This window comes from Schistocerca americana, chromosome 3 (assembly GCF_021461395.2).
Source record: "Schistocerca americana isolate TAMUIC-IGC-003095 chromosome 3, iqSchAmer2.1, whole genome shotgun sequence".
NCBI classification, from domain to species: domain Eukaryota; kingdom Metazoa; phylum Arthropoda; class Insecta; order Orthoptera; family Acrididae; genus Schistocerca; species Schistocerca americana.
In genome coordinates this window covers 207,450,406-207,475,106 of record NC_060121.1, presented here as the reverse complement: position 1 = coordinate 207,475,106, position 24,701 = coordinate 207,450,406, and the positions used below count along the sequence as shown (strand labels likewise).

The 24,701-nt window shown below is 40.3% G+C and overlaps 1 protein-coding gene across 1 annotated transcript in view; it reads right to left on the bottom strand.

The window, feature by feature from the left end:
• Positions 1-14,642: 14,642 nt before the first annotated feature.
• LOC124607359 (cyclin-dependent kinase 12) overlaps positions 14,643-24,701 on the bottom strand; it is a 146,425-nt gene continuing 136,366 nt past the window's right edge. Inside the window, exon 14 of the mRNA XM_047139665.1 lies at positions 14,643-15,129. Coding sequence (XP_046995621.1) covers positions 15,032-15,129 — 98 coding nt within the window. The 3' untranslated portion in view covers positions 14,643-15,031. The remainder of the gene's footprint in view (positions 15,130-24,701) is intronic.

Sequence of the window (24,701 nt, the reverse complement as noted above, 5' to 3'; positions counted from 1 at the left end):
CATATTAGAGGAACTACAAAAAAAATTCTCAAAATCAAATGTTGTTCTAGTAAAAGCTTATGGGGCAAGTGAAACGATGATGTTAGCCACCACAGAGTATGAAGTCTGGAAAACAGTTCAAAAATTACAGAATAAGATGTCAGCAGGCATAGGTGAACTGCCTGCCTATGTACTTGGAGTATTCATAGGCAGTGTACAAGCCCTGTTAACTGGCTTAACAATAGAATGTTTCTGCTCTGGTAACTTTTTGGAATCCCAGAAACAGTCAAGAGTTATGCCTCCACCAAAGAAACAGATGATTTAGAAAACTATAAGCCCATTTCTCTACTGTCATCGTTCTAAAAAATAATATAATTCATTATAACAGACAGATTAATAGATAAATATAATCTCCTCAACAAAGCACAGTGTACAGGACCAGCCACAGCAGATTTTACAAACTGGTACTTATCCTTCAAGAAGGTGCACTGTTTTTCATAAAATGAGCAGTCACATGGTGCACTTTGTACACACGTAAAGAATAACTGTCTTTATGTTACCATGATAAACATGTATGTGTGCATTCACAGTTAAATCTTTGTTTAATTAAACAATATAAAATAAACTTACATGATGTTTAATTAAGCAATAACGAAATAAACTTTCATTACATCACTCTCTTGCCATGGACAGGTGTTACCAGACAATTACAACCCACTCAAAGCACTAAACAGCAAAGTTGCATCAGTTCTCAGCTAGCCACTTATTCAATTACTTTTGGACAACAGCCTCATAGTAGGAATGCACTACTATCTCGTAATCTGGGTCATTTTCTTCTACTAATCATAAATTTTTTCTCACCTAGCTTGCTGTTTATTTCATATTACTGCAGCTCACTTGGACATAAGGCAACACAATTTATCACTGTGTTACACTGAAACAATAATGAAGGAATGGGTGTGGGCTTGCAATTGTAAAACAGTAATGGAACGGTGCAAAACAATGTTATTTGTGATTGGCACATTTTATATATAGGAGTGCATGCATGAGGGTTAATGCACTAGACAAGGATGCATGTGTCATAGATATGTTTTTAGATCCATCAAAGGCCTTTGATATCAATAACCATAAAATTATAATAAAAAAACTAGAATCATTAGGAATGAGAGGAACTGTCAATGATTGGTTCTCATCATGCATGAAAAACAGGGTACGAAGGGTAGAGGTTGCAGGGGGTTCAAATAAAACAAAATTTTTAGTGAAACATTTATCAGATTCCAAATATATAAACCAGGGAGTCACTCAGGGAAGCATTTGAGGACCAATATTGTTTCTGATACACACTGATGGAAAAAAAATGGCAACGACAAAAAATAATTACTGTAGAGTAATGAAATTTTGGGAATACATTTGTCTAGGTTACATATTTAAATGGTTAACATTGCAAGATCACAGGTTAATGTAGGCACAAGATAAGTCATTGTAAATGTGAAATACTGGTACATTAATAACCAGTGCAACTGCCAGAATGTCCAAAGCAAGCATACAAATGTACATGCATTGTGTTGTACTGGTGCCAGAAGTCAGTTTGTGGGATGGAGTTCCATGCCTGTTGTACTCCATTGGTCAATATAGGGACAGTTAACGATGTAAGTGGATGACACTGGAGTTATCTGATGATGTTCCATATGTGCTCAACTGGAAACAGATCTGGCAATCCAGGAGACCAAGACCACATGTCCACACTCTGTAGATTACAACAGCAGTATGTGGGTGAGTGCCATTCTGTTGACACCCCCTGGAATGCCACTTATGAATGGCAACACAACAGGTCAAATCACCAGACTAATGTACAAATTTGCAGTCAGGGTGCATGAGATAACCATGAGAGTGCTCCTGTTGTCACATAAAATCATACCCCAGATCATAACTCCAGGTGTAGGCCCAACATGTCTAGCATGTAGAGAGGGTGAAAGCAGGACCTCAGCTGGCCTCTTTCTAACCAACACATGGCCATCACTGGCACCAAGGCAGAACATCTTTCATCAAAAACCACAACAAACCTCCATCTTGCCCTACAATAATCTCTCACTTGTCACCACTGAAGTCGCAAATGGTGGTGGTATGGGGTCAGTGGAATGTATCTAGCTCAAAGGTGTCCTTGAAGTAACCAATTAGTAGCAATTCGTTGTGTCATTGTGGTGCCAACTGCAGCTGAAATTGCTGCTGCAGAAGCAGTAAAATGTGCCATAGCCCTTTGACAAATACAACAGTCTTCCCTGTCGGTAGTGCCAAATATCCAGAGCCTGGTCTTTTTAGGACCAGTGTCATAACCATCACTGCCAGCAGTCATGTACAGTTGCTACATTCCTACCAAGTCTTTCTGCAGTATCGCAGAAGGAACATCCAGCTTCTCACAGCCCTATTGCACAACTTCGTTTAAACTCAGTGAGGTGTTGATAATGGTGTCTTTGTCGCCTTAAAGGCATTCTTGAGTAATATGTCCAATCTCAAAGGTAACTAATGCTTATGACCATTAGACCATGTATTTAAAGTAAATCTGATTTGCATCCTCATAGTAGCACCACTAGCACCACTCCTATGTGATTGGTGCGAAATTTGGAGAGACATCATCTTTCAGAAGTAGAAACACATAAGTAAACTTTAATTTACATCACATAATTCTTTCTTGGTGTTGCAATTTTTTTCATCACTGTAGATCAGTGAATTTCAAGACCATGTTAGACACTGGGAAAAAATTCTTTTTGCTCATGACAGCAATATTGTAATCACAGATAAAATCACCAGAACTCCTAGTACAGAAAGCAAATGAAACCCTGAAGGACATTTATAATTGGTCATCATGCATTTAACTTACACTGAATATAAAAAAAAGCAGCATGAATTTCTCCTTAAAAGGAGACAATAATACTGGAAAATTAAATGTGGGTGAAAATTTTATAGATTATAGAGCAAACACGCAGTTTTTGGAAATTAATACTGATTGTCACCTGAAGTGAAATGAACACACAAGTGCACTAGCCAAGAAAATGTTATCAACATGCTAAGAGTCATGTTATCAGTGTGTAATTTACAATGTCTTATAGTTACATAGTGTTTTTATATGCACTCCATCTTTAGCTGTAGAATCATTTTTTGGTGGTCCCAAACACAAAAGATGGACACAGTCTTGAAACTACAAAAAAGGACCACTAGAATAATAACTAAAGATAGTAAGCAAGCTCCCTGCAAGAAGTTCTTTAAATAGCTGGACGTTGTAGTTGTGTCATGTAAGTGCATTTAGCAAACTGGTTAGCACATCAAGAAGAACATCAGCAATTACTTCACAAGCAACTGCATTCATTATCACTGAATAAGAGACAGACTAAAGTTGTCCTTACCAAGAGTAAAGAGTAAACACAAACCAGCATTTTCTGCACACGAATAAAATTGTACAATTAAAGAGAATAAAGAGATAGCTAAAACCCACATATTTATAAAGTTAGTCAGAGCAAACCTTTGAAATAATCCATACTACAAAGCCAAGGGTTATTTAGATAACACAGAATAGAGAATACTCAATAGTAAAAAATTTCCATTTTTTTAATAATAAACAACTGTCATCCTACAGTTAAACTGTCATAGATTAATGATTTTTATGGTAAAATCCTATCCCCAAAATGTGTGATGGACAATTCTAACTTTTTTTCCATTTTCATGAGCTGATCATTTAATTCTTTGTGATAAGATGCTGTGTCACCTTTTTTCCAGATGGAACAAGGGGACAACATGAAGAATGAAATAGAATGGGAGAAATATCTTCAAGGTCCTAACACAAGCCAAGAGAGAGAGAGAGAGAGAGAGAGAGAGAGAGAGAGAGAGAGAGGGTTACCATCATAATGCTACTCAAGCCCTAGCCTTTTTTAAAATACCCTCTTGGTATTTGCCTGAAATGATTTTGAGAAACTATGAGTAACCTGAATCAGGGTAACTGGATAAGAAGCTAGAATCACTGCTTACCAGGGTGAGTAAAGTGTTTTAACCATTACACTCAAAAGACTCCCATTTCTGAGGAGAAAACAGCTGCTGTAATGAATCATGAAAGAAATTGGATTAAAGTTCACAATGTATGTGTGTACATATAATCCTGGAAATCTCACCTCTCCCTTGGGAGGCCAGGCTCTCCCTGTCATAAATCAGCACAAAGGAGAAGGATGGGAGAGAAATGCTTCCTTTAAAAAAAAATTAGTCAAACTGGCCTGGCCAGTAGTCAATCATAAAAATATCCTGGCATAATTACGGCAAAGACTGCAATGGTCTGTGAGGTGAATAGGTCAACACAATCATGAATACAGCTCACAAAGTAGTAACAGTAGCTTTCTCTGGTAGGGTTGTGCACAGAATTAAGGCAGGATTTCCTCCTGGAGTGACAGCTGATGAAAGTCAGAGACTGGCAAAGAAGCTCTGATGTTCTCAGGATTGTATTTCTGCAGATATTTGCAATTTAGTTTTTAATAATGTGTGGATGGAGCCAGTCCAAACAAACGCTGCTCATCATATTTCACATTACTCTTAGCAGCAACTGATAAATGTTTTTGAAAGTGGAATTTTATGCATCCGTTCGATACATTGGGTCCAGGCTAGTCATGTGTGATATTTAGTTTCATGATATGTGCTAACAGGAGCAGTAAAAACGTAAGTCCATGTCACACACTTGACCTGTTGGGCAGCCTGCTGTGTTTTCCATCAGCTAGCGCAAAAAGGTAGTGATCTGTTACTCATCTTCAGTTTTAACATATGACAAATAATGGCACCCACTGGGATATGTAAGCAAGGGTTAGACAGATCATCTTCTGCATCAAGTGTGTACACTTGGGGCTGTGTTCCAGCAGCCACTGAGGGAACAGAGTGCAACCAGCTACATACTGAGGAAACCATTAACCATCTGGGCTCCAAGGTCATAGCTGAATCAGTCCAGTGACTGGCAGAAAAGGTTGAGATGACCAGCTTGTTCATGGTATTTCAAAGATACATCTGCAGGATTTTTTATAGAATTGATTATGGCCCTCTAATTCCACACTGCATGGAAACCTCAAACCAGATACTTTGAAAGTTCTGTGACAAGCCAGGCTGCAACTTTATGGACTTGTGCCAAAGATTTATGAACTATGGGGTTCCAGCTGACAGCATGTCAGGGGAGTTCACAAGTGTTTTTTAGATTAAGTGACTCTCCATACAGTCCAGATAAAAATAGCTGTAGGCGAGTCTGAAGTATTATTGCGAAATCCAAAGAAATGACCCCACAGATGAGACTAGTGAAATCTTAGTGATCAAATGCTTAGAATATAACGGAGTTCACATAACACAAGGAGTGGAAGGTTGGCTAATACCACAAATTGATAGCAACAAGATTTTCGGGAAATCTAAGTGTATAGCAAAATGATAGGCTAATGGGGGAGAGAGATGGTGTATTTGTCACAACAGATAAAAACTTCACACCCAATGGGATAGAAATTGCTGGGTCATTACTGCCCTTACATAAAATAAATAGATGACAGTGGATAAAATTAATAGAAACAATAAATCTCAAACCGAACAACAACAAAAAACCACAGCTAATAAAATATAGCGACAAACGGGAGTTCTTAAAAACAATAACACAAAACAAATTAAACCATCACAAAATTGCAGAACAAAAACATTTGAAGAAAGAAAGAAGATTACTGTGGCTGAGTGATCACTTAAAAACAATGGATGATGCAACCACACTGTCATACATTAAAATCTACTTTCCAATATTTTGGGAAGAAGGCCAAACAACACATCTGAAGTTACATTTTAATGACTCTCCCTCTAAGATAACATGTTGAATCTTCTCTACCAAGAAATCTTTAATCCAGTCTCAAATTTTGGTTAATACCCCATACGATCATACTTTTGCTAATTAGTGTAGGTGTGGTATTGAGTCAACTGCTTTTCAAAAGTCAAGAAATATTGCATATACATGACTGGCACAATCAATGGCTTTCAGGATATACAAAAAAAGCACAATATGGATCTCGCGTAACTGATGTATTTGTTTGTGTGTGTGTGTGTGTGTGTGTGTGTGTGTGTGTGTGTGTGTGTGGTTTGAGGTTTTCGGGTGCTAAACAGCATGGTCATCAGCGCCCAAACGCATCGAAACAGAAACAGGAACACATGCAGTGAAGGGACGAAGACGGACTGCGAACAAGGAGAACGGCTACAAGACACAGACCTGACACAGTTCCAAATCCTCACATACAGAGGCAAAACAAGAGGAGAAGAAACACACTAAAAAAGGAAAGGAAACACACAGAAAAGAGAACAGAAATCGAAGTGAAACACGTAGGTAATCATGACTGGCGGGCCTCTTACCTAAAACCTGGGTGAGCCAGTCACCCAGCAGCACATTAAAGTCCTCTCCCTAAAGTCCGAGGCAACAAATTGGACAGGACACAAAACCGTAAGTCCTTAACCACAGTCATTGCGTCGTCTTGCAAAATAGAGGGCAAATCCGGTGGCAAGGAAACCACCGCCCTCTGGTCAGAGAATATTTGTAATCAGTGCTTTTTGACCTTGAGGGGGTCATGCTTTTAGAGATACCTAATTACATTTGAGATTAGGATATGTTCTAAGATTTTGCAACAAATGGATGACAATAATATAAACAACAGTTTGTTGATCACTTCTGCTACCTTCTTGATAGATGGATGTGATGCGTGCTTTCTTCCAACAATTCGACACATTTTTTTTACTCAACCATTTGCAGGGATAATGAACAAGGAGCAGGTAGGAGAGAGCGTACCACCTAGGCAGCCACATCAGCAAGCTAACTTCTCTCTAATCCTGTGTGCAGTAGTACCCAGAAGAAAATTACCAATTACTCCTGCCTTTGCAAGAGAATGAGTGCGATTATTTGGAGCATACTGTCTTCTGTATGCAACTGTCTAATGATAAGAAGAATACTTCATTAACCTAAGTAGATGACGAGTTTCTTATCACAAATCATCTTAGCTGATCAGGCCCCCAATGGGAAACACTTCGGCATAGTACACACATAAAACTGTCTAAGGAGCCTTAACTCAAGGACATTCAGGGCCAAGACTGAGCAGCTGATAAAGGCTCCCTGCTTAAACCCCTTAACGCAAACACAAATAAAATATGGGTGTCAGTTTAAAACCTGATAAAATTTATTCTAAGAAATGGAATTTTGGGTTCAAGCCTTCTTGCATCTCATCAGTTTCGATATTAATCTGGACCAATGTAGTAAAGGGTGACACAGAATAATGGAAATGTTTGAAATGAGTAGTGGCAGCCATGAGCAGGTGGCAGCACTGAAGGGTCATGACAGTTAGTGAGTAAACAGTCCACCATTTCAGTAATCATGGATCAATGGAACGGACAACAGCATGTGTTAGCCATAAAAATGTTTTATAAAAACAATGATAGTTTGGCAACAACACAGAGGGAGTTTCGACATTTTTATAATTTAGGACATCACGACATTGTTCTGTCGAAGCACATGATAAAATGTTGGATTAATAACTCTGAAGAGATTGGATCAGTCCTCAAGAAGAAACCAACAGGATTACCAAGAAGTGTATGTTCTCCAGCGAACATTGATGTTGTACACAAGTCTGTCTTACGCAGCCCATGGTGTTCAGTTCATAAGCAAGCAGCAGTGGTTGGAATGTCCCAGGAGAGTGTTCACAGAATTCTTCACTCGATTTAAAATTTCATCCATACAAACTACAGATGATGCAACAATTGAAGGACAATGATTACTGGTTACGATTAGGATTCTGTCAACAAATGATAACAAAAGTAAACAATGATGACGAATATCTAAACAAGTTTTGGATGTCAGACAGATCCTAATGATGTTCATGAGCATCCTTTTACACGCTAGTAAAGTGACAGTATGGTGTGGTGTTTCATCACATGGGATTATTGAGCTATATTTTTTTCACATATTTTTTTCACAAATGAACAGGGAAACAAAATAACTGTCAATGCCAATCGTTACATGGAGATGTTACGAACTTTTGCTACACATGCATTGAACAACTTTCCAAACATTCAAGAAGACTGGTTTCAACAGGACGGAGTGACATCACACACTGCACGGAAATCAATGGCACACGTGCAAGAATTGTTCGGCAGCCGTGTGATCTCATGGTTTGGTAGCATTCCCTGGCCTCTAGATTGCCAGATTTATCAGTTATTGATTTTTTCTTGTGGGGCTACCTTAAGAGTAAAATCTATACGAATCAATGAAGAACCCTTGATGAGTTAAAACAGAGAACTTGGGATGCAATTCCCAATATCTCAGCTGAGATGTTGCAGCGGTCAATGAGAAGTCTCAACAGCAGATTTCACGTATGTATTCATAAAGGACGACGCCATCTAAAGGATGTAATTTTTAAAAAATCATAAATGACATCAATGATTCGTAAATGGCAAAGTTGTAAGGTTTCAGTTACTATGAATACAATTTATTTTCTTCATCACTTCTAGTCTTATTGGACTGTGGAAATGTTCCAGTTTTTCTGTGTCATCCTGTATAAAGAGGGATCACTAACTGCACCCCTGACTTTGGACTACAATTCCATCGGACTGTGGAATATCAAAGATCTGCCTCACACTGATCTCAAACAGCCAGAATGCCTGTGGACAGTTGTTGAGTAAATGTTGAACAGGTGGTTGGGTAATTCAACAAATAAGGTTCTATATGTGAATCTTAAACTTCTTTCAGCATACTGGATGTTTAAATGAATATGGGAAAGCAGTCGGGTAACATCCTTGACAATCATCAGTACTCTGACATAACACACCATCATTTTCAGTTGCAATGAGAATTCACTTTGCATGTCAGTTAAAAAATTCAGTGCGTGAGGCTGTGCCAGTGGGGAAATCAAACTATAGTATATACAAGATGATAACCCCCACTGTAACGATCTAGATACACTACACAACCGAGGATGATCAACATCAGACATTATTGATAATTAAACATTAGCCAGCAACAGATGAGCAGGTATCTCTACCTGTCCCTCCAATATTTAACCTGGGAGAGAGCAGGATTAAGCAGAATTCAGGCAAAAACCTTCACCTCTGTTTATAAAGACACTTGTTAGTTTAATCTCGATGGCAGCTTGGAGATCTGCTTTGCACTTCTCAGGTTGGATCTGAGTATTAGCCCATCTGCAGACAAGTACAATGCTAGAGTTGTGTTGGACAAGTGGGATTATGCTCAGAAAATGCAGTGTTTAATATATGATCTAAATATCTCAGACTCAAGTGCTCATCCAACACAAAGGATTTAGAGGAAGACTAAAACCCTTCCTTGCCACATGATACTATCATAAGTCTTAACTCTTATTTTGTGGTCCACTTCAGATTACACAGCATTCCAGAGATCTGTAAGAAAATGCTTCTTCTTAGGCCCACTAGTAGATCCGAGTGCACATTGTATTCAGAATTTGGCAATTCATTCTATTGATTTACTTAGTTTTGATGTGGTCTTCCCCTTCTCTTGTACCGACCGGAATGGCCAAGCGGTTCTAGGCACTACAGTCTGGAACCGCGCAACTGCTAAGGTCGCAGGTTCGAATCCTGCCTCGGGCATGGATGTGTGTGTTGTCCTTAGGTTAGTTAGGTTTAAGTAGTTCTAAGTTCTAGGGGACTGATGACCTCAGATGTTAAGACCCATAGTGCTCAGAGCCATTTGAACCTTCTCTTGTGTTCCTCTGTTGGACTCATTATGGTTAACTAAGATTAGATTTGATGTTGAACTAAATAACCTCTTTTAGTATGTATTGTCTTTCACTAATGTTTTATTCAGTAGCCAGAATTTTTTCAAGGAGCTCTTTGTCATTTATTGTTGTCCATCTTTTTACGCGAAATTTCAAAGAGTGTGCCCTGGAGTCAATGGGGTCAATACCTGCCTGCTGTTTTTAGATATGTAGATGACACTTCTGTTTCTGGCCTTTTGGTAGTGAGAATGTGCACAATTTTTAAAACTTCTCAATTCCGTCATCCTAAATATTTGCTGGAGCTGTAAAAGATGGTTGCCTTCCATTCTTTGATGTGTTGGTCAGGAGGAGAGATGATGGTATGCTGAAACAATTTGTTTATAGGAACCATCTCTCACCAATTTGTGTATTCAGGCTGACAGTTATTTGGCTCAGCATGAAATGATACTTCATATTCCAGTTCACAGGTTCTACATCATCTCAGCTCCTGAAAGTTTGTCAGCTGTATCAGCCTAATTTGATGTTACCTTTCACCAGAAAATGTATAATTTGAGACAGATCAAATATTCCAGAATGAGATTTTCACTCTGCAGCGGAGTGTGCGCTGATATGAAACTTCCTGGCAGATTAAAACTGTGTGCCCGACCGAGACTCGAACTCGGGACCTTTGCCTTTCGTGGGCAGGTGCTCTACCAACTGAGCTACCGAAGCACAACTCACGCCCAGTACTCACAGCTTTACTTCTGCCAGTACCTCATCTCCTACCTTCCAAACTTTACAGAAGCTCTCCTGCGAACCTTGCTAGTTCTGCAAGGTTCGCAGGAGAGCTTCTGTAAAGTTTGGAAGGTAGGAGACGAGGTACTGGCAGAAGTAAAGCTGTGAGTACCGGGCGTGAGTCGTGCTTCGGTAGCTCAGTTGGTAGAGCACTTGCCCGCGAAAGGCAAAGGTCCCGAGTTCGAGTCTCGGTCGGGCACACAGTTTTAATCTGCCAGGAAATTTCAGATCAAATATTATTTGTGCTATTGTCAAACTGTGGATTGAGTGAGTGATGAGAATAATGAAGTGGCTCTGAAGTTTACAGCTTTTCTTCCTTATCTAGACAGTACTTCCAACAGGATTGGTAGTATAATGAGGAAACACAACTGGAAATGTGTTTTCAACAACTATTTGAGACTACAGCCCTTTTTGGGTCTGTGTAGGATGACTTTCATTTGCATAAGATGAATGTCTAATTTGTCCCCTACAATTGTGGCTTGCCATATATTGGTCATACTATTAGGACCATGCAGAGCCATTATACAGAGCACAAGCATCACACATTCTTACAACAGCCAGACAAATCTGGGACTGTAGAACAGTCCCTTTGTACCAGTTATCTACCTGGTTAAACAATAGAGGGACAGAGTTAGCACTACTTGCTCACCTGTTGCTGATTTCTATTTCACTACTGATAATGCCTAGCATTGCTCATCTTTGGTTATATGATAGCACTAGTTGTTTGCGGTATTTATTGTCTTTCTGCATATGCTGTATTTTGGTTTTTGGGCAGGTGCAACCTCAACCACTTAGGATTTAAAATGCTCTGTACATCAAACTCTCATAGCATTTATGTCTACAAAATGACAGGGTGCTCAGCCGTTGAAACACTGGCTGTTGTTGAGGACATTACCCACCTGCATTTCCACAAGTTATTTGAAGTTAGTGTACCAAGAGGCTAGAGGATGCACAGAAAATGGAGAAATCATCTAGTACTAAGGAGCACTGTACAGGACTTCTTCCCATGAATGTAATACTGTTTATCATAAGGAAGAACATGGTTACACTTAAAACCTGCTCTTGTGGGATACAGTTCTTCTTCTTAAAGTGTTTAGTTAGGATAGTTATGACTCTAGAACGTAGAATCTTTCCAATAGAAATGGCCACATGAATGTGGGCAGATGTCCATGGAAACTGTATTCATGGAGCTGCAGCAGACTGTCATGCCTACAAGTACTACCGTAGACTTTTCCACGTCAAAGAATAAAGATAAATATGTTTCTTCCATCAAAAGCCTATTGAATTACCACGTCTAGCTGTGTCAAGTTACTAATGGTGGAGCGATACTTCCTAAACACTCAGTGAAAATGACATTATAGTGGTAGAATTACATGAACCCATATTATGCACCTACTGACCATGCACCACCATGGGGTTCCGAAGCAAATACTGTCCTTTCCTAATTTTAAGATCAAAACTGACTTCTTTCCAAGAGCTGAGAAGTATTTTTGTCAATCAAATATATTTAAAAGCTGAAATAGGATTTGCTCCAACCATTGGTTCAACTGCTTTAGTATACCGTATGTTAACGTATCATCACAGGTCACAATATGACAAGCTGTGGACTATTCAGAATCCAGTTCCCACAGGAAGAAGGGGCAGTTCTATAACGTTAGTGGAACAAGAATCACAATCACTCCTTAGTGTGTCACCAGATAGTGACAGAAAGCTAATATAAAAGTCAACCACTGACTGGGTGATGTTCCCTGATATGAGGAGACAACCTCTAATCTTCTACAGCTGCTATAGGTAGTCTCAAATGTCACCTGCAAATATTTCTCATTGCTTACTGCAGTTTTCTTGCAATTTGGATCTGCTGACAGTATTCGAGAATGCTTACAATGACCTCTTCTTATTCTCTTAATTATTCTCCTCAGTTTCACCCCTGACACCCAAAACGTTGCGAGGTTTTCAGCAATGTTGGCACTGCCTGAAACTTCGCATAGCAGCTCACCTGTCCCTTATTGCAGAATGACACTTGTCATTCTATCAATGGGTAGGCCGTCTCAGAGGTTTTTCTGATGACTTTGGTACAGATCACTGTATATGTCAACTGCATGGGGATAGCAATTGTGATGTAATCTGCCCGGGCGTAGACACTTCATGCTGTCTGAAAACAAGTAACTGCCTATGAAGTATCCATTTCAGCACCTTGCTTGCAGAATCTGCTCTGTCTAGCAGATGGATCCAAATGGAAAAGTAGTTACTTCAATACAGGTTGTGTGATTCACATTCTGCTGAACCCTGTCTGCAAAAGAAGGTGAGCAAAATGAGAGGTCTATGACTTTAGCTGACCGTGTAGCTGTACAAAAATAAATCAATGATCATGTTAATCACCAAGATGTGCTAAGTTTGTGTGAAAGCCTCAGTCACTTGACACCTGGGACAGATAATGATAGAGTCCCATAGTGCATTACATACATTAAAACCTTCAAAAAGAAGGAAGACATGAGGAGCTCAGCAGTAAGTTTTCTGACGGACACTGTTGAAAAGCTTGGGTGGCAAGCAGTACATAAAACTCACTGGTTTGTTATCATGAGCATGAATTGTGACAGCACTATTTGCAGTGTTGTGGTTAAGGGCATAAGTGAGGAGAGATACGTATCCTTGATGAACAAACAGATCTCGCCAACCACATGTTTTTTGTTGTATCACTGGTAACATCACCTATTCTATGGAAACTATAGCCTCCAAGTAGAGAAGCATCAGTCTTTCAAGGAGGACTATCTTAAAAACATACACAGAAATGTTCTTCCTCTACGAATAGTCTCAGTATCCTCCCCATCAATATTCCACTGATTTATAGAATGTATTTTAGCACTGTGTTTTTAATTTTTGACCAAATTTGTATTGGGGTGCAGAGCCACCAACTGATGGGGAGATGTGGAGGGGCTCAGCAGTTCTGATGTCAAGGCATCTGGGCTCATGATGTCCTCCTCATTAGTCAGTTTTGTCAATATCATACTTATGATACCTGGGACTGCCTATGATTAACATTTTATGCCCATTCCCAATTCTCTTTCTGCTTCATGTATGATGGGCAATGCGTTTGTTGGAAGGCACTTCATATTCACATTGTTTTCTCTAAACATAATTTTAAATTTGACTTTTTTTCTTTTATTGTAACTGCATGGGTTACTGTTTCCTTACCTTGTTTCCTTTTGCAAGTAAAACTGTAGATCTATGTACAGTCATTTGTTCCTGCTTCAATGGGTATTGTTTCTCATCAAAATTTCTACTTTAGGGACAGGCTTCTTCATCAAACAAGCAAAAAAGATGGAAAACAATGGAGGTTACTGGTTGTCTGCACATGGCATCCATTTTTGTCACTTTTATTTCTTGAATTTTTTTTTTCCTTGTTGAATATTAGGCAGGCTTGTCGCCAGAGTGGGTGGTAGAGCAGTTGATGTGCATGGCTGGAGGTGGGCAGCCAGAGGCAGGTTAATAGACAGCCATTCCATATTTTCTACAAATTACTTTTTTTTTACAAATCTTTGATATAGGACTAAAATAATGGCATTTGTAACACCATATAGGTTTTTGGATGTAATGCATAAATTACACAGAGACACTAAATTGTGAAACTAGATTCGAGAAACCAGCAATGCAAAACTAGTTTTGTATGTGGCTGTCTACACATTAGTGTACCCTTTAGTTTTGACTTTTTGTGAATACCAAAGCACCACTCTCAGCTACAAGATGAAATTTTGGCAGCTAAATTAGCAATGGCAGAGACAATGCTTCTCTCCTTGAAATCAAACTAAAAGAAAAAGAAGAAGACAAAGAAATAGGTTTGAATTAGTGACTGGTTAAAGAGACGGCATGTTGAGTGCTAGCAACCTCGTTGAAAGGTCAGAAGACTGCAGCAATTTCAACCATCTATGAATGGCATCAAAACATTTCACGTATTTTCTTACATAGATCAACAAGTAAAAGGAAAGAAGATAGTGTAATATAGAAAGTGGAACACACATAAACATTTTCAACTTCAAAGTTTTTATTTACTTTTCACTTTAATAGGATACAGAACAAAAATATAATGTAATAGATGCAACATAAAATGCTTGCAGTTCTTACAAAACAGTTTCGCAGTACACCACCATAATCATATGTTACTGTAACACGTCTGCCACCTTTTCAGCATGAAAGTCTTCCAGGCCAGAAGCTCCATTTCTCCCTCTTACTGGCATGAAAGCTTTTTGCTTTGTAGAGATAATATTTTGTATTTCTACCATTAGTTCCACATTGTATTTAAGGACAGATTCCCCATTTGCACAGCAACACTCTTAGTGGAGCTGGCTGCTTTGTATGTTTCCTCAGGCCTGCTCTAAGAGCATCTACTGATTTTCCAAATGCAAAAAGTAATCTTTATTTTCATAGATTGCTTCCTCTTTGCAAGAGATCTTTGTGACATTAAAGATGATCTGCTGCTGGACAGCACAAGTCCAGCTTCAGTACCTTCACCTACAGTTCTCACTGTGGGCGATTTTTGTAAAATTACTGCATCCTCCAAACCATGCCAGTTTGTTTCTCAACAAGTAGGATTCACTCCTGCATCCTGGAAGGAAAAGAATTTGGTTGTCATAAATTAAGCTGAAGCATACCAAATGAGATCTAAGTAGCATTATTATGAACCACAGACTGCTTTTCCTTACAGATATCTCAAACTGAGAAGGATTTTAATTAAGGGCTTCAACATCCAGTTAGACTTTTCAAGTTTCACTGTAGTTGCTGGGAAACATATTGTGATGAAAGTCTCCATCAAAAACTGTTTCAGAATTCCACAGCTACAAGGGCACATTTAACATTGTTCCCCTTGCTGTATCAGACAATAATTACTGCGCCTTGTATGTTAAAATAGGTGAAGCTTTTAAGGCTTTCCGGAGGTAGCATTTATGCAACAGTACTCTAAAATCAGCTACACAGTCCAAAATATACAATGCTACTTGGTGTTGACACATTTCCTTTAACTCCTTATTTCACGGAGCCTTCCTCAAAGCATGGTCCACTGACTTACAAGCATATCATGTGAAAAATTAATTCATAGTTTTGATTTCTACAGTGTGCTTGCATAAAATGCCAGTACCATTTCAGCCATACATAAATGACATAAAATGGTAGAGCTACATTTGTGATTCATAACTGCTGGCGCAAAACACCTCCACGGTGGCATGTACAGCCACAGTTAATATATGAAGAAGATGACTGCAGTAAAGACCACAAGTTGGGCACAAGGAGGAGCATAAACCCAGAGGGACTGACTATATGGAGCTGCGATCTGGCAGGATTGATTATTTGAAACAGGCCAGATTAAGAAGAGAATGGTTTGCTAACTATTTTCTTGAAGGCAGATCAATGATATGGCAGCATTCAAAATATAAACAAACATTAATTTATCTCAGAAAATCAAATAAAATAATATTAAATACGGAGTTCAGCTTACCAAAGTTGTATAGCTTTTCCTTCTGCAACAGTTTTGCTCAATACTAAATCCAATAAAGTAAACCATGTAAATTTTGTGATGTACACATCACCAGTCCCATGGTGAGATTTTTACTTTTTCTTAGTTGATTTGTGTATGTATTTTCTTTTAAATGCATTTTGCTCAATAGATGTGACACCCATCAATTCTTCAATGTTCATATCACGAACAAAAATTACTCAAATATTGCAGCATCTCATACTACATTCTTAAAATGATACTATTTATATCCCATCAGCACCTATTCATGGCATAAAGCTATCCTGAAAACACATGCAACTTATAGTTTCATGGTACAAAAGTTGGAATATGCCAAAATTGATTAGCTCCATTAACAACTTTTGCCAACGTGCACCACACATTGCCCGGCAGCATAGCTTTGAAATTTAGTTTCACAACATCATATCTCTGCATAAATTAGGCGTATTGATAAGACACAGGGAGCCTGTTGTGACATACTCAGGTCGTGACTGAGTATTGAAAGTTACAAGGAGAACGATTGTCTTCTCCCACTCTTCATTATTTCTTCATGTCATTTCTCTCATGTTGACTATTCCCTTTGATGCCCAGTCTTCTTTAATTTCCAAGGTACCCATTTCCATTATATCACGCTATGCGAATATGCCCTTGCTAGAATTGAGAGAGTAGTGCATCTCAACTTCAACATTTAATTCACCCTTCTTTTCCTAATTTTATTAGTACTTCCACTTGAATTGATTTATCAGTTTCAGCTATCAGAATAAAACCACACTGCTCTCCTTTTAAAACCAGAAACACATTTTTTCTTGTGAAATGAGCCCCACTATTAATTTTAGTCATCCTTTTCTGTGGTAGGTGCTTGATACTCTCTGTGATTCAGCTGAGGCACTCTGAGTGTTTATAATAGTTGTAAGATCTGTGGCCAAACTTGAACCCAGCTGATGAACACTGAGCTCCCTGACGTACATACCACTTGGCACAAACTAGGATGCATGTATGGCTTACTGAAAGCTATGAATGCAGTGAGCTACCCCCCCCCCCCCCCCCCCCACACACACACACACACCCTTGAAGTTTCTTGATTCCTTGTGTTCAAACTTACACACAGTAAAGTGAGACACCGCTACTTGATTCTTTCAGAAGTATCTATTGGTTTAACATTTTTGACAAGTTGGAACTATGAACCTGATGGAAACATGAACCCATACATCTTCCTTTCTGGGAGTTTTCACTCTAAAAATATATCTGAGAATGTCTCATTGAACTTCATCAACACTTGGGTTGCTAATTCTATGCAGTGTTTCAGAAGCACTTAATACGCAAAAACACCAACAGGATCACACTAAAAGTATTAAGAATCACTGAACTCTGGTACACTTCCATGCTTTTGATCAAGACTGGCAAGAGTGTCACCTTTTGTAGAAATTTTCAACAACCTGATGTTATCAAAAGCTCTATTTATTTGCTATCAGAAGAGTTGAAATGGAAGCTTCAATATCAATATTTAAACTCTGCAGACCACTGTTAACTGTAAACGGTGCTTCCCAACCCTACCTGTTACTAGCACTTCTTCCCATTCCACTAGTGTGCAGAATGCGGGAAGATTGTTTGCTTCAACACCTCGGTACACACTATAATTAGTCAAATCTTCTCTTTACTACCCCCCATGGAAGTTATACGTAGATGGTTGCAGTGCACTGCTTGATTATTCATTTAAAATTGGTTCTTAAAACTGTGTAAGTAGGCTTTCACGAGATAGTTTGCATCTGTCTTCAAGCATCTGGACATTCAGTTTATCCAGCATCTCCATGACACTATTTCATAAAAACAAACAAACCTATGAACATTTGTGCTGCATCTCTCTGTAAGTTTAATATCTGCCATTAGTCCTATTTAGGGATGAAATGTACATCCAACAACTATCTAGTATCTGCCATATCCAGGCTAATTTTACTATCTGGCCAGATAACAGGTGGTAGGTGAATATCCAGTGGATACTGGATTTACGATAAATTATGAAAATTTTGCAAAGTTGACTTCATTTAATTCACATGTAAGATTCATATTGTGTAAGCTGTCGCCAACACACTGGTCAGCAAAGATGTAGTGCGGAGATCAATAGTAGGCACTGGATCAAGTGCGCCTATCACGAGAGAGGCCAGAGACACACTGACAAGCAACACGCCGCCAAAGCCCTTTTGACAGCACTAATTAGGCCACCACCACTGACCAGAGGACCTCAATTAACTCACTCTTCCACTTGGCACCTGTCAGTAATAGTTGCAGAGCCCATCACAGGCTAAAACAGTACTTTGTTTGCATTTTTATATAATGTACTTGCATAATCCGTGAATTCCCTGCCCTCTCCATCCCCTGCCCCCATGTCTCAGCTGCAGACGGCCAGTGTGATGGATCTAACCAACAAATTGCTACCCTACTGACAGCAGTATAACTACTGGCTGCTCAAGCTTCATCTGCCACATAATCACAACTGACCAACCGACCAGCCCAACAGGTGCCACCAACTGGTACACCACCATTCCAGCAATTTAAGGAATCAGCAGAAGAATGGCTCAAATACCTGACTCAGTTCCAAGCACATTGTCAAGTTCATTGTGTTTAAGATACTGTAAAGTTAAAATACTTCCTTCCAACGAACTCAGCTACGACCAAGTAATCGCTGCAGTAACTAAATATTGTGACGAGCAAGTCCAAGTAGCTGCAGCTAGATATCAGTTCTTTCATTTGCAGAAAAAGCCAGAACAGACATACTGACCATGGCACATTGAATTAATAGGCATGACCAGGAAGTGTAAATTCAAGTGTAGTTGCAGCAACTTTTACAGTAATAACATTCAATGTCCCTCATAGTAGAATACAGGAACAGATCTTCAAGTACTCTGATCTATCACTTCCCCAAGTATTGCGAATCTTGGGGCAATATGATACAGGTGACATATCAGCTGGTAAGTCTGACCAGGTCTCGAATTGTCAGGCTGAGTTGCATCTTGTTCACGACCGCCCCAAGTAGCCACAACAACAAGCATGTATGTAGCTGTGCAGACAGCCACATACACATGTAAACAAGCCTGTGAATTTAGTGAAGTCTTGCTCTAGATGTTTTGCTTGCCATAAAAGAGAGGATTGCCCATTACATAATGCAACGTGTTAATGTGGAAAAAAAAGGTCATGTCCAAACAATTTGTTTGCAACAGCACCAAAATGTCAATTTTGCCTGCTCCCAGAAAAAACAAGATCATGCACATGCAGTGATTACTTTGTTTTCAAAACTTACAGCAGATTCTGACAAAATTAAAATTAAGGTTGTGCCTCCTTCTCACCCTAGTGCTGTGCAATGATGTTCTAACAAACTATTTGTCTCACTAAGAATTGCTGGCCGTCATGTGAACTTTCAGTTAGACACAGGTGCCGCAGTAGCTTTGCTTAATTGTGCCACATATGAACAGTTAGATTTCTAAATCTAGTAAGTGCCTCACTGCTTACAACAGACAGGAAATCCCAGTGCTTGGATGGTGTAGTTTGCCTGCCACTTACAAATCTCACACTAGGTCAGTGAACTTTCTTGTGTTGAAATCAAGAGACAGTGAGAACATGTTCCATTCAGATGCCTTTGGTTTGTTTGGACTTCGCATCCAAGACAATGTACTTTCAGTATCTGATTTTATATAAAAAGGCAGTGCAGCTAGCTTGATCAAAGAATTTCCTGGACTATATTCAGAAGAAATGGGAAAAGCTACTAACTTTGTAATACATTGAAAGACATTGCACAGCCCATGTTTTTCCAGGCTCACCCCAATACCATTGCATTAAGCGGCAAAGTACCCAGTGAATTGAAACAATTCTAGATAATGATGTAATTGCTCCTGTTCAAGCTTTATAATGGGCAAGTGCCTCATTTTGTTGCCTAAGCCTTCTGATTGCATTCACATTTGTGTTTACTTCAAGTCTGCAGTCAACCCACAAAAAGTGGTTGACACTTATACATTACCTCACTCTGAGGAACTCATGGACAGGCTTGGTGCAGGATGCTATTTTTCTAAGACAGATTTGTGTGATGCCTACATGCAAATTTCATTGGATGAAGAATCACAGGAAGTGTTTGTCATAAATACACATTTATTTATTTAATCACGTCCAAGCCATAGACAACCCACATATTACACGTACACACAAATACAAATACAATACACATATGTATAAGTAAAACAAACCCAAAATGGGGAGTCACATTACAATATAAAGACAAACATAGTATATATATCATTCACGTCCCGCCAAAATTCAGCGCATTTAACTGCCACTGCCGTAGCGTTTGCCAAATCTTCTTTCCTGCACACTTCCCCCATGTTGCTGCATTCCAGGAGGTGGTCCATTGTTTGGGTCTGTCCGCACTGGCACATGTCCGTCCCGTCTCGGTATCCCCATTTACACATGTTTACATTGCATCTGCCCACCCCAGTTCGTAGGCAGTTGAGGGTTCTCCATAATGGCCATTTTAGTTCATTTCCAGAGGCCAATTGTTCGTTGGGTGAGATTAGAGGTGCCTGGTCTCCTGTAGGCAGTGTTGCTTTCCATTTTGACAATCTGACCTTTTGTTTTGAGGTTTCGATCGGTTGAACTGAGGTGAGGAAACTCCGTCTTGATTTTAGACGTGTGTGTGGAGGGTTTTGTCCGAAGAGAGGATGGCGCTGGTCGCGCAGCTGCTTGAGGCGCTCTGCTTCGCTTGCTATAGCTCGTCTGATGTTGGGTGGAGCTATGCCACTAAGCAAATAAAGTTGGCTAGCCGGGGTGGGTCTTAGGTATCCCGTGATTACGCGACAGACATCGTTCAGCAGAGGATCCACTCGTTTCGCATGCGCTGATCTTTCCCACACTGGGGCAGCGTATTCAGCAACCGAGTAGCAGAGTGCAAGTGCCGACGTACGTAAAGTATGTGGGTCGGCACCCCATTTTGTGGAGATGAGCTTACTCAGAAGGTTGTTTCTTGTTGATAGTTTGCCCCTGACCTTGTCTACATGATGTCTGTAAGTAAGTGTGTGATCAAGGGTGATGCCTAAATAACAAGGAGTGCTGCTGAACGCAATCCGTTGGTTGTTCCACGTGATGTTCAGGGTATGTTTGGCGTCTTGGTTTCGAAGATGGAATAGGCAGGATAATGTTTTTGCTGCATTCGGGCGTAGGCAGTTGGCTTCGTAGTATGGCGTTAGACCGTTGAGGGCATTCGTAAGGCTAATTTCTATGTCGTTAAAGTTCCGACCCTGCACGGCTATTCCAAGATCATCCGCGTAAGCAAAGCTCCTAGTCCCTGGTGCAACTGGTTGATCATTCACATATATGTTGAAAAGAGTGGGTGCGAGGACACTGCCTTGGGGTAGTCCATTTTTCTGGATACGCCATCGGCTTCGCTTCCCTCCTAGGTTTACGATGAACTGTCTGTTGCTGAGAAGAGTTGATATAATTTGTATCAGCCCGAAATCATTAGTCATAGCGTATATTTTAGTGAGCAGCAGTTTGTGATTTACAGTGTCGAATGCGGATGAGAGGTCGACAAGTACGACTCCAGTAATTAGACGATTCTCGTACCCATGCTCTATAAACTGGGTAAGGTTCAAGACCTGTCCAGTGCAAGTTTTCCCAGGGCGAAACCCCACCTGTTCCGGAATTATCTGATGATCAATATTAGGCACAAATCGATTCAGCAGCATGCGCTCGAACACCTTGTACAAGCAGCAAAGTAATGTTACCGGTCTGAAATTTTTTGGCTCGTCCAATGGTTTGCCGGGTTTTGGAATGGCTATGACCTTGCCCTTTCTCCAGATTTTCGGGATGTTCTTTAGCCTGATACAGGTATTGAAAAGTAGGAGCAGCCAGTTTTCGTGTACTCGCCAAATTTAAGGATCTGTTCATTCCTAAGGTCGTCTAGCCCTGCTGCTTTGCCAGGTTTCAGAGATTTAAGTGCGGACTCTAGCTCTTCGAAGGTAAATGGACGGCTGTAGTAGTTCGTGTCACTTTCGCCACTTCTTATTGGGATGGTTTTTGCTGGAGTCTTCATTTTCTCATTAAGAACGAGCTGGTGCGCTATTTGGTTGGCTGTTACTCTTGGTATTTCCGTTTGCTGCTTAGGGTCATTATTTAGCTTCTTAATTGTCTTCCAGGCAATCCGGCTAGAATGTTTCATGTCTACACTTTCAATTAGATGTTGCCATTCTTCTCGGCGCTTCTCGATTAGCTGGTCGGTAAGTGCATTTGCAAGTTCAAGAGTTTCTTCAGAGAATGGGTTCTCCTCATACTTTTCCTTATATGCATCGTATAGTTGCCGGCTGTCTTTCGTTAGGCCCGGTACAAACTCCGTTCTGCAGTCCCTAGGGATAGACTTTCTTGATACATTCTGGACGATTTCTATGAACTTATCGTAGTTGCTGGGTGTTGGTTCTAGAGTTTGCAGCTTTGGGGCCACAGCAGAAGCGTCCACGTCGCGGCCCTGGGAGGACTACTTGTAGTCCTGCTGATTCTGCTACCACCAAGCCATCACAAGGAAGAACAAAATGCATGACGACTCCCGTCACCGGTCCTTCTTAAGACCACGTTTGACTATCATCTCCATAAATGTGGAGGGATTATCACCTGCCAAACAGGATATACTGGCTGATTTGTGCAGATCGAACGAATGTCACGTCCTATGCCTACAGGAAACGCACCGAGGCCCAAACAGCAATAGACCTAAAATTGCGGGCACGAAACTGGCAATCGAACGGCCTGACGATCAATACGGAAGTGCAATTTTCATACGAGAGGGAGTAGCCTACGACGGGTTTCAACTTTCAGACAAAAACAACATTGAACTTCTCAGAGTTGAGACTAATCATATGACAATAACATCAATAGATAAGCCTCCAAATACGCCATTCGAATATGACCTGCCGCGCAATATTCCCCTTCCCACGGGCAGTATTGTAATGGATGACTTCAACAGCCACCATACACGCTGGGGATACAATGAATCTAATGAAGACGGACTCAAGGTGGAGACATGGGCAGATGCTGAATCACTCTGTCTCATACACGATGCCAAACTCCCCCAATCTTTTAACAGCGGCAGGTGGCAAAGGGGGTACAACCCTGACTTCGTCTTCATCAGCCAGAACTTGGTAACTGAGTGCGTGAAAGATGTCCTGGGTCCTATTCCACACTCCCAACATAGACCCATCAAACTCACAGTTACTTCAGCAGTGGTGCCAGTGCGGATTCCATTTCGACGAAGATTTAATTTCAAGAGGGCAAACTGGGAAGGTTTCGCAATTGGAATACACACTTAGGACTGTTTAAGTATTTGCATTTGCCCTCTGGCTGTGCCTCTGCACCTGCCATTTTTCAGTGGGTTTTGAAAAGCTGACTGCAAAAGTGCCATTTTGTTCAAACTACCTCATTGTTATTGTCGTCTCAGGTAGTGCACCAGAGGAACACATTGCCAATTTGCATACTATTTTTTGAGTGTTGTCAGAAGCAGGGCCCTAGTATCGTCTAGAAAAGTACGATTTTTTTAAACTGAACTACATGTGATAAACAGTCAGAGAGTGCACCCCTCCCAATCTCATTTCCTTGCAATCTGTGACCTGCTTGTTCCTCACAATGTGTCTGAACTGCAGTCAGTACTAGGCAAGGTGACATACTACATTCGGTTCAGAACCAAATGCCTCACAGATCGCAGCTCCATTGCATTGCTTGCATCACAAAAATGTACCTTTTGTGTGTGTCAAAAATGCCCTGCTCAGCAACAGATGTTTAGTGCATTTAGTTTAGCAAGTCAATGCTTCTTCCTACAGAATCGGTGCTGTGCTGTCACACAGAATTGGTGCACAGGAGAGATCGATTAATTTTGCCTCAAAGTTGTTAATTCAAACTCGGCACTCTGAAAAAGAAGTTCTCACTACTATGTATGGCGTGAGAAAATTCCATCACTATTTGTATGGTCGCAAGTTCTTATTAGTGACAGATCACAAGCCTTTCCAGTCGTTGTTTCATCCACCAAAGTTGGTTCCTACATGCACTGTTCCAAAATCGCAATGTTGTGCTTTCTTGCTTTCACAGCATCAGTATGAAACTATGTACAGACCTACGGCCAAGCATGGCAGCAATGGAGACACCCTTTCACACCTTTGATTGGCCCAGACTCTGATTTTGATGCATCTGCTGCATCTTGTTGCCAAATTGATGCACAGGACTCTGAACTGCTGGAATCTTTTCCCTTGCACAACAGAAAAATTGCACAGGCCATGGAAGCAGACCCAGACCTCAAGATTCTGTTGCATTACATTCACACATCTTGGCCTCCTCATTGAACAGTATTGAGAACTCCATAGTGTGCCAATATTTTGCACACTGGCATAATCTTCCAGTACAACAAGGTGTGAGTCTAGTTCAAAATAATGGTGGAGAATCGCATGTCCTTATTCCCAAAGTGTTGCAAAAGGATGTATTGGGATTGCTCCATCATGGACATTAGGGAATTGAGCACACTAAACAGTTAGTGCGCCAGCACTGTACTTGGCAGGGCATGGACGCCCATATTGAACAGATGATGTCACAGTGTCACACACGCATGGAAAACCAGTCCTCTCCACCACAGACATTTGCAGCTTGGCAATGAG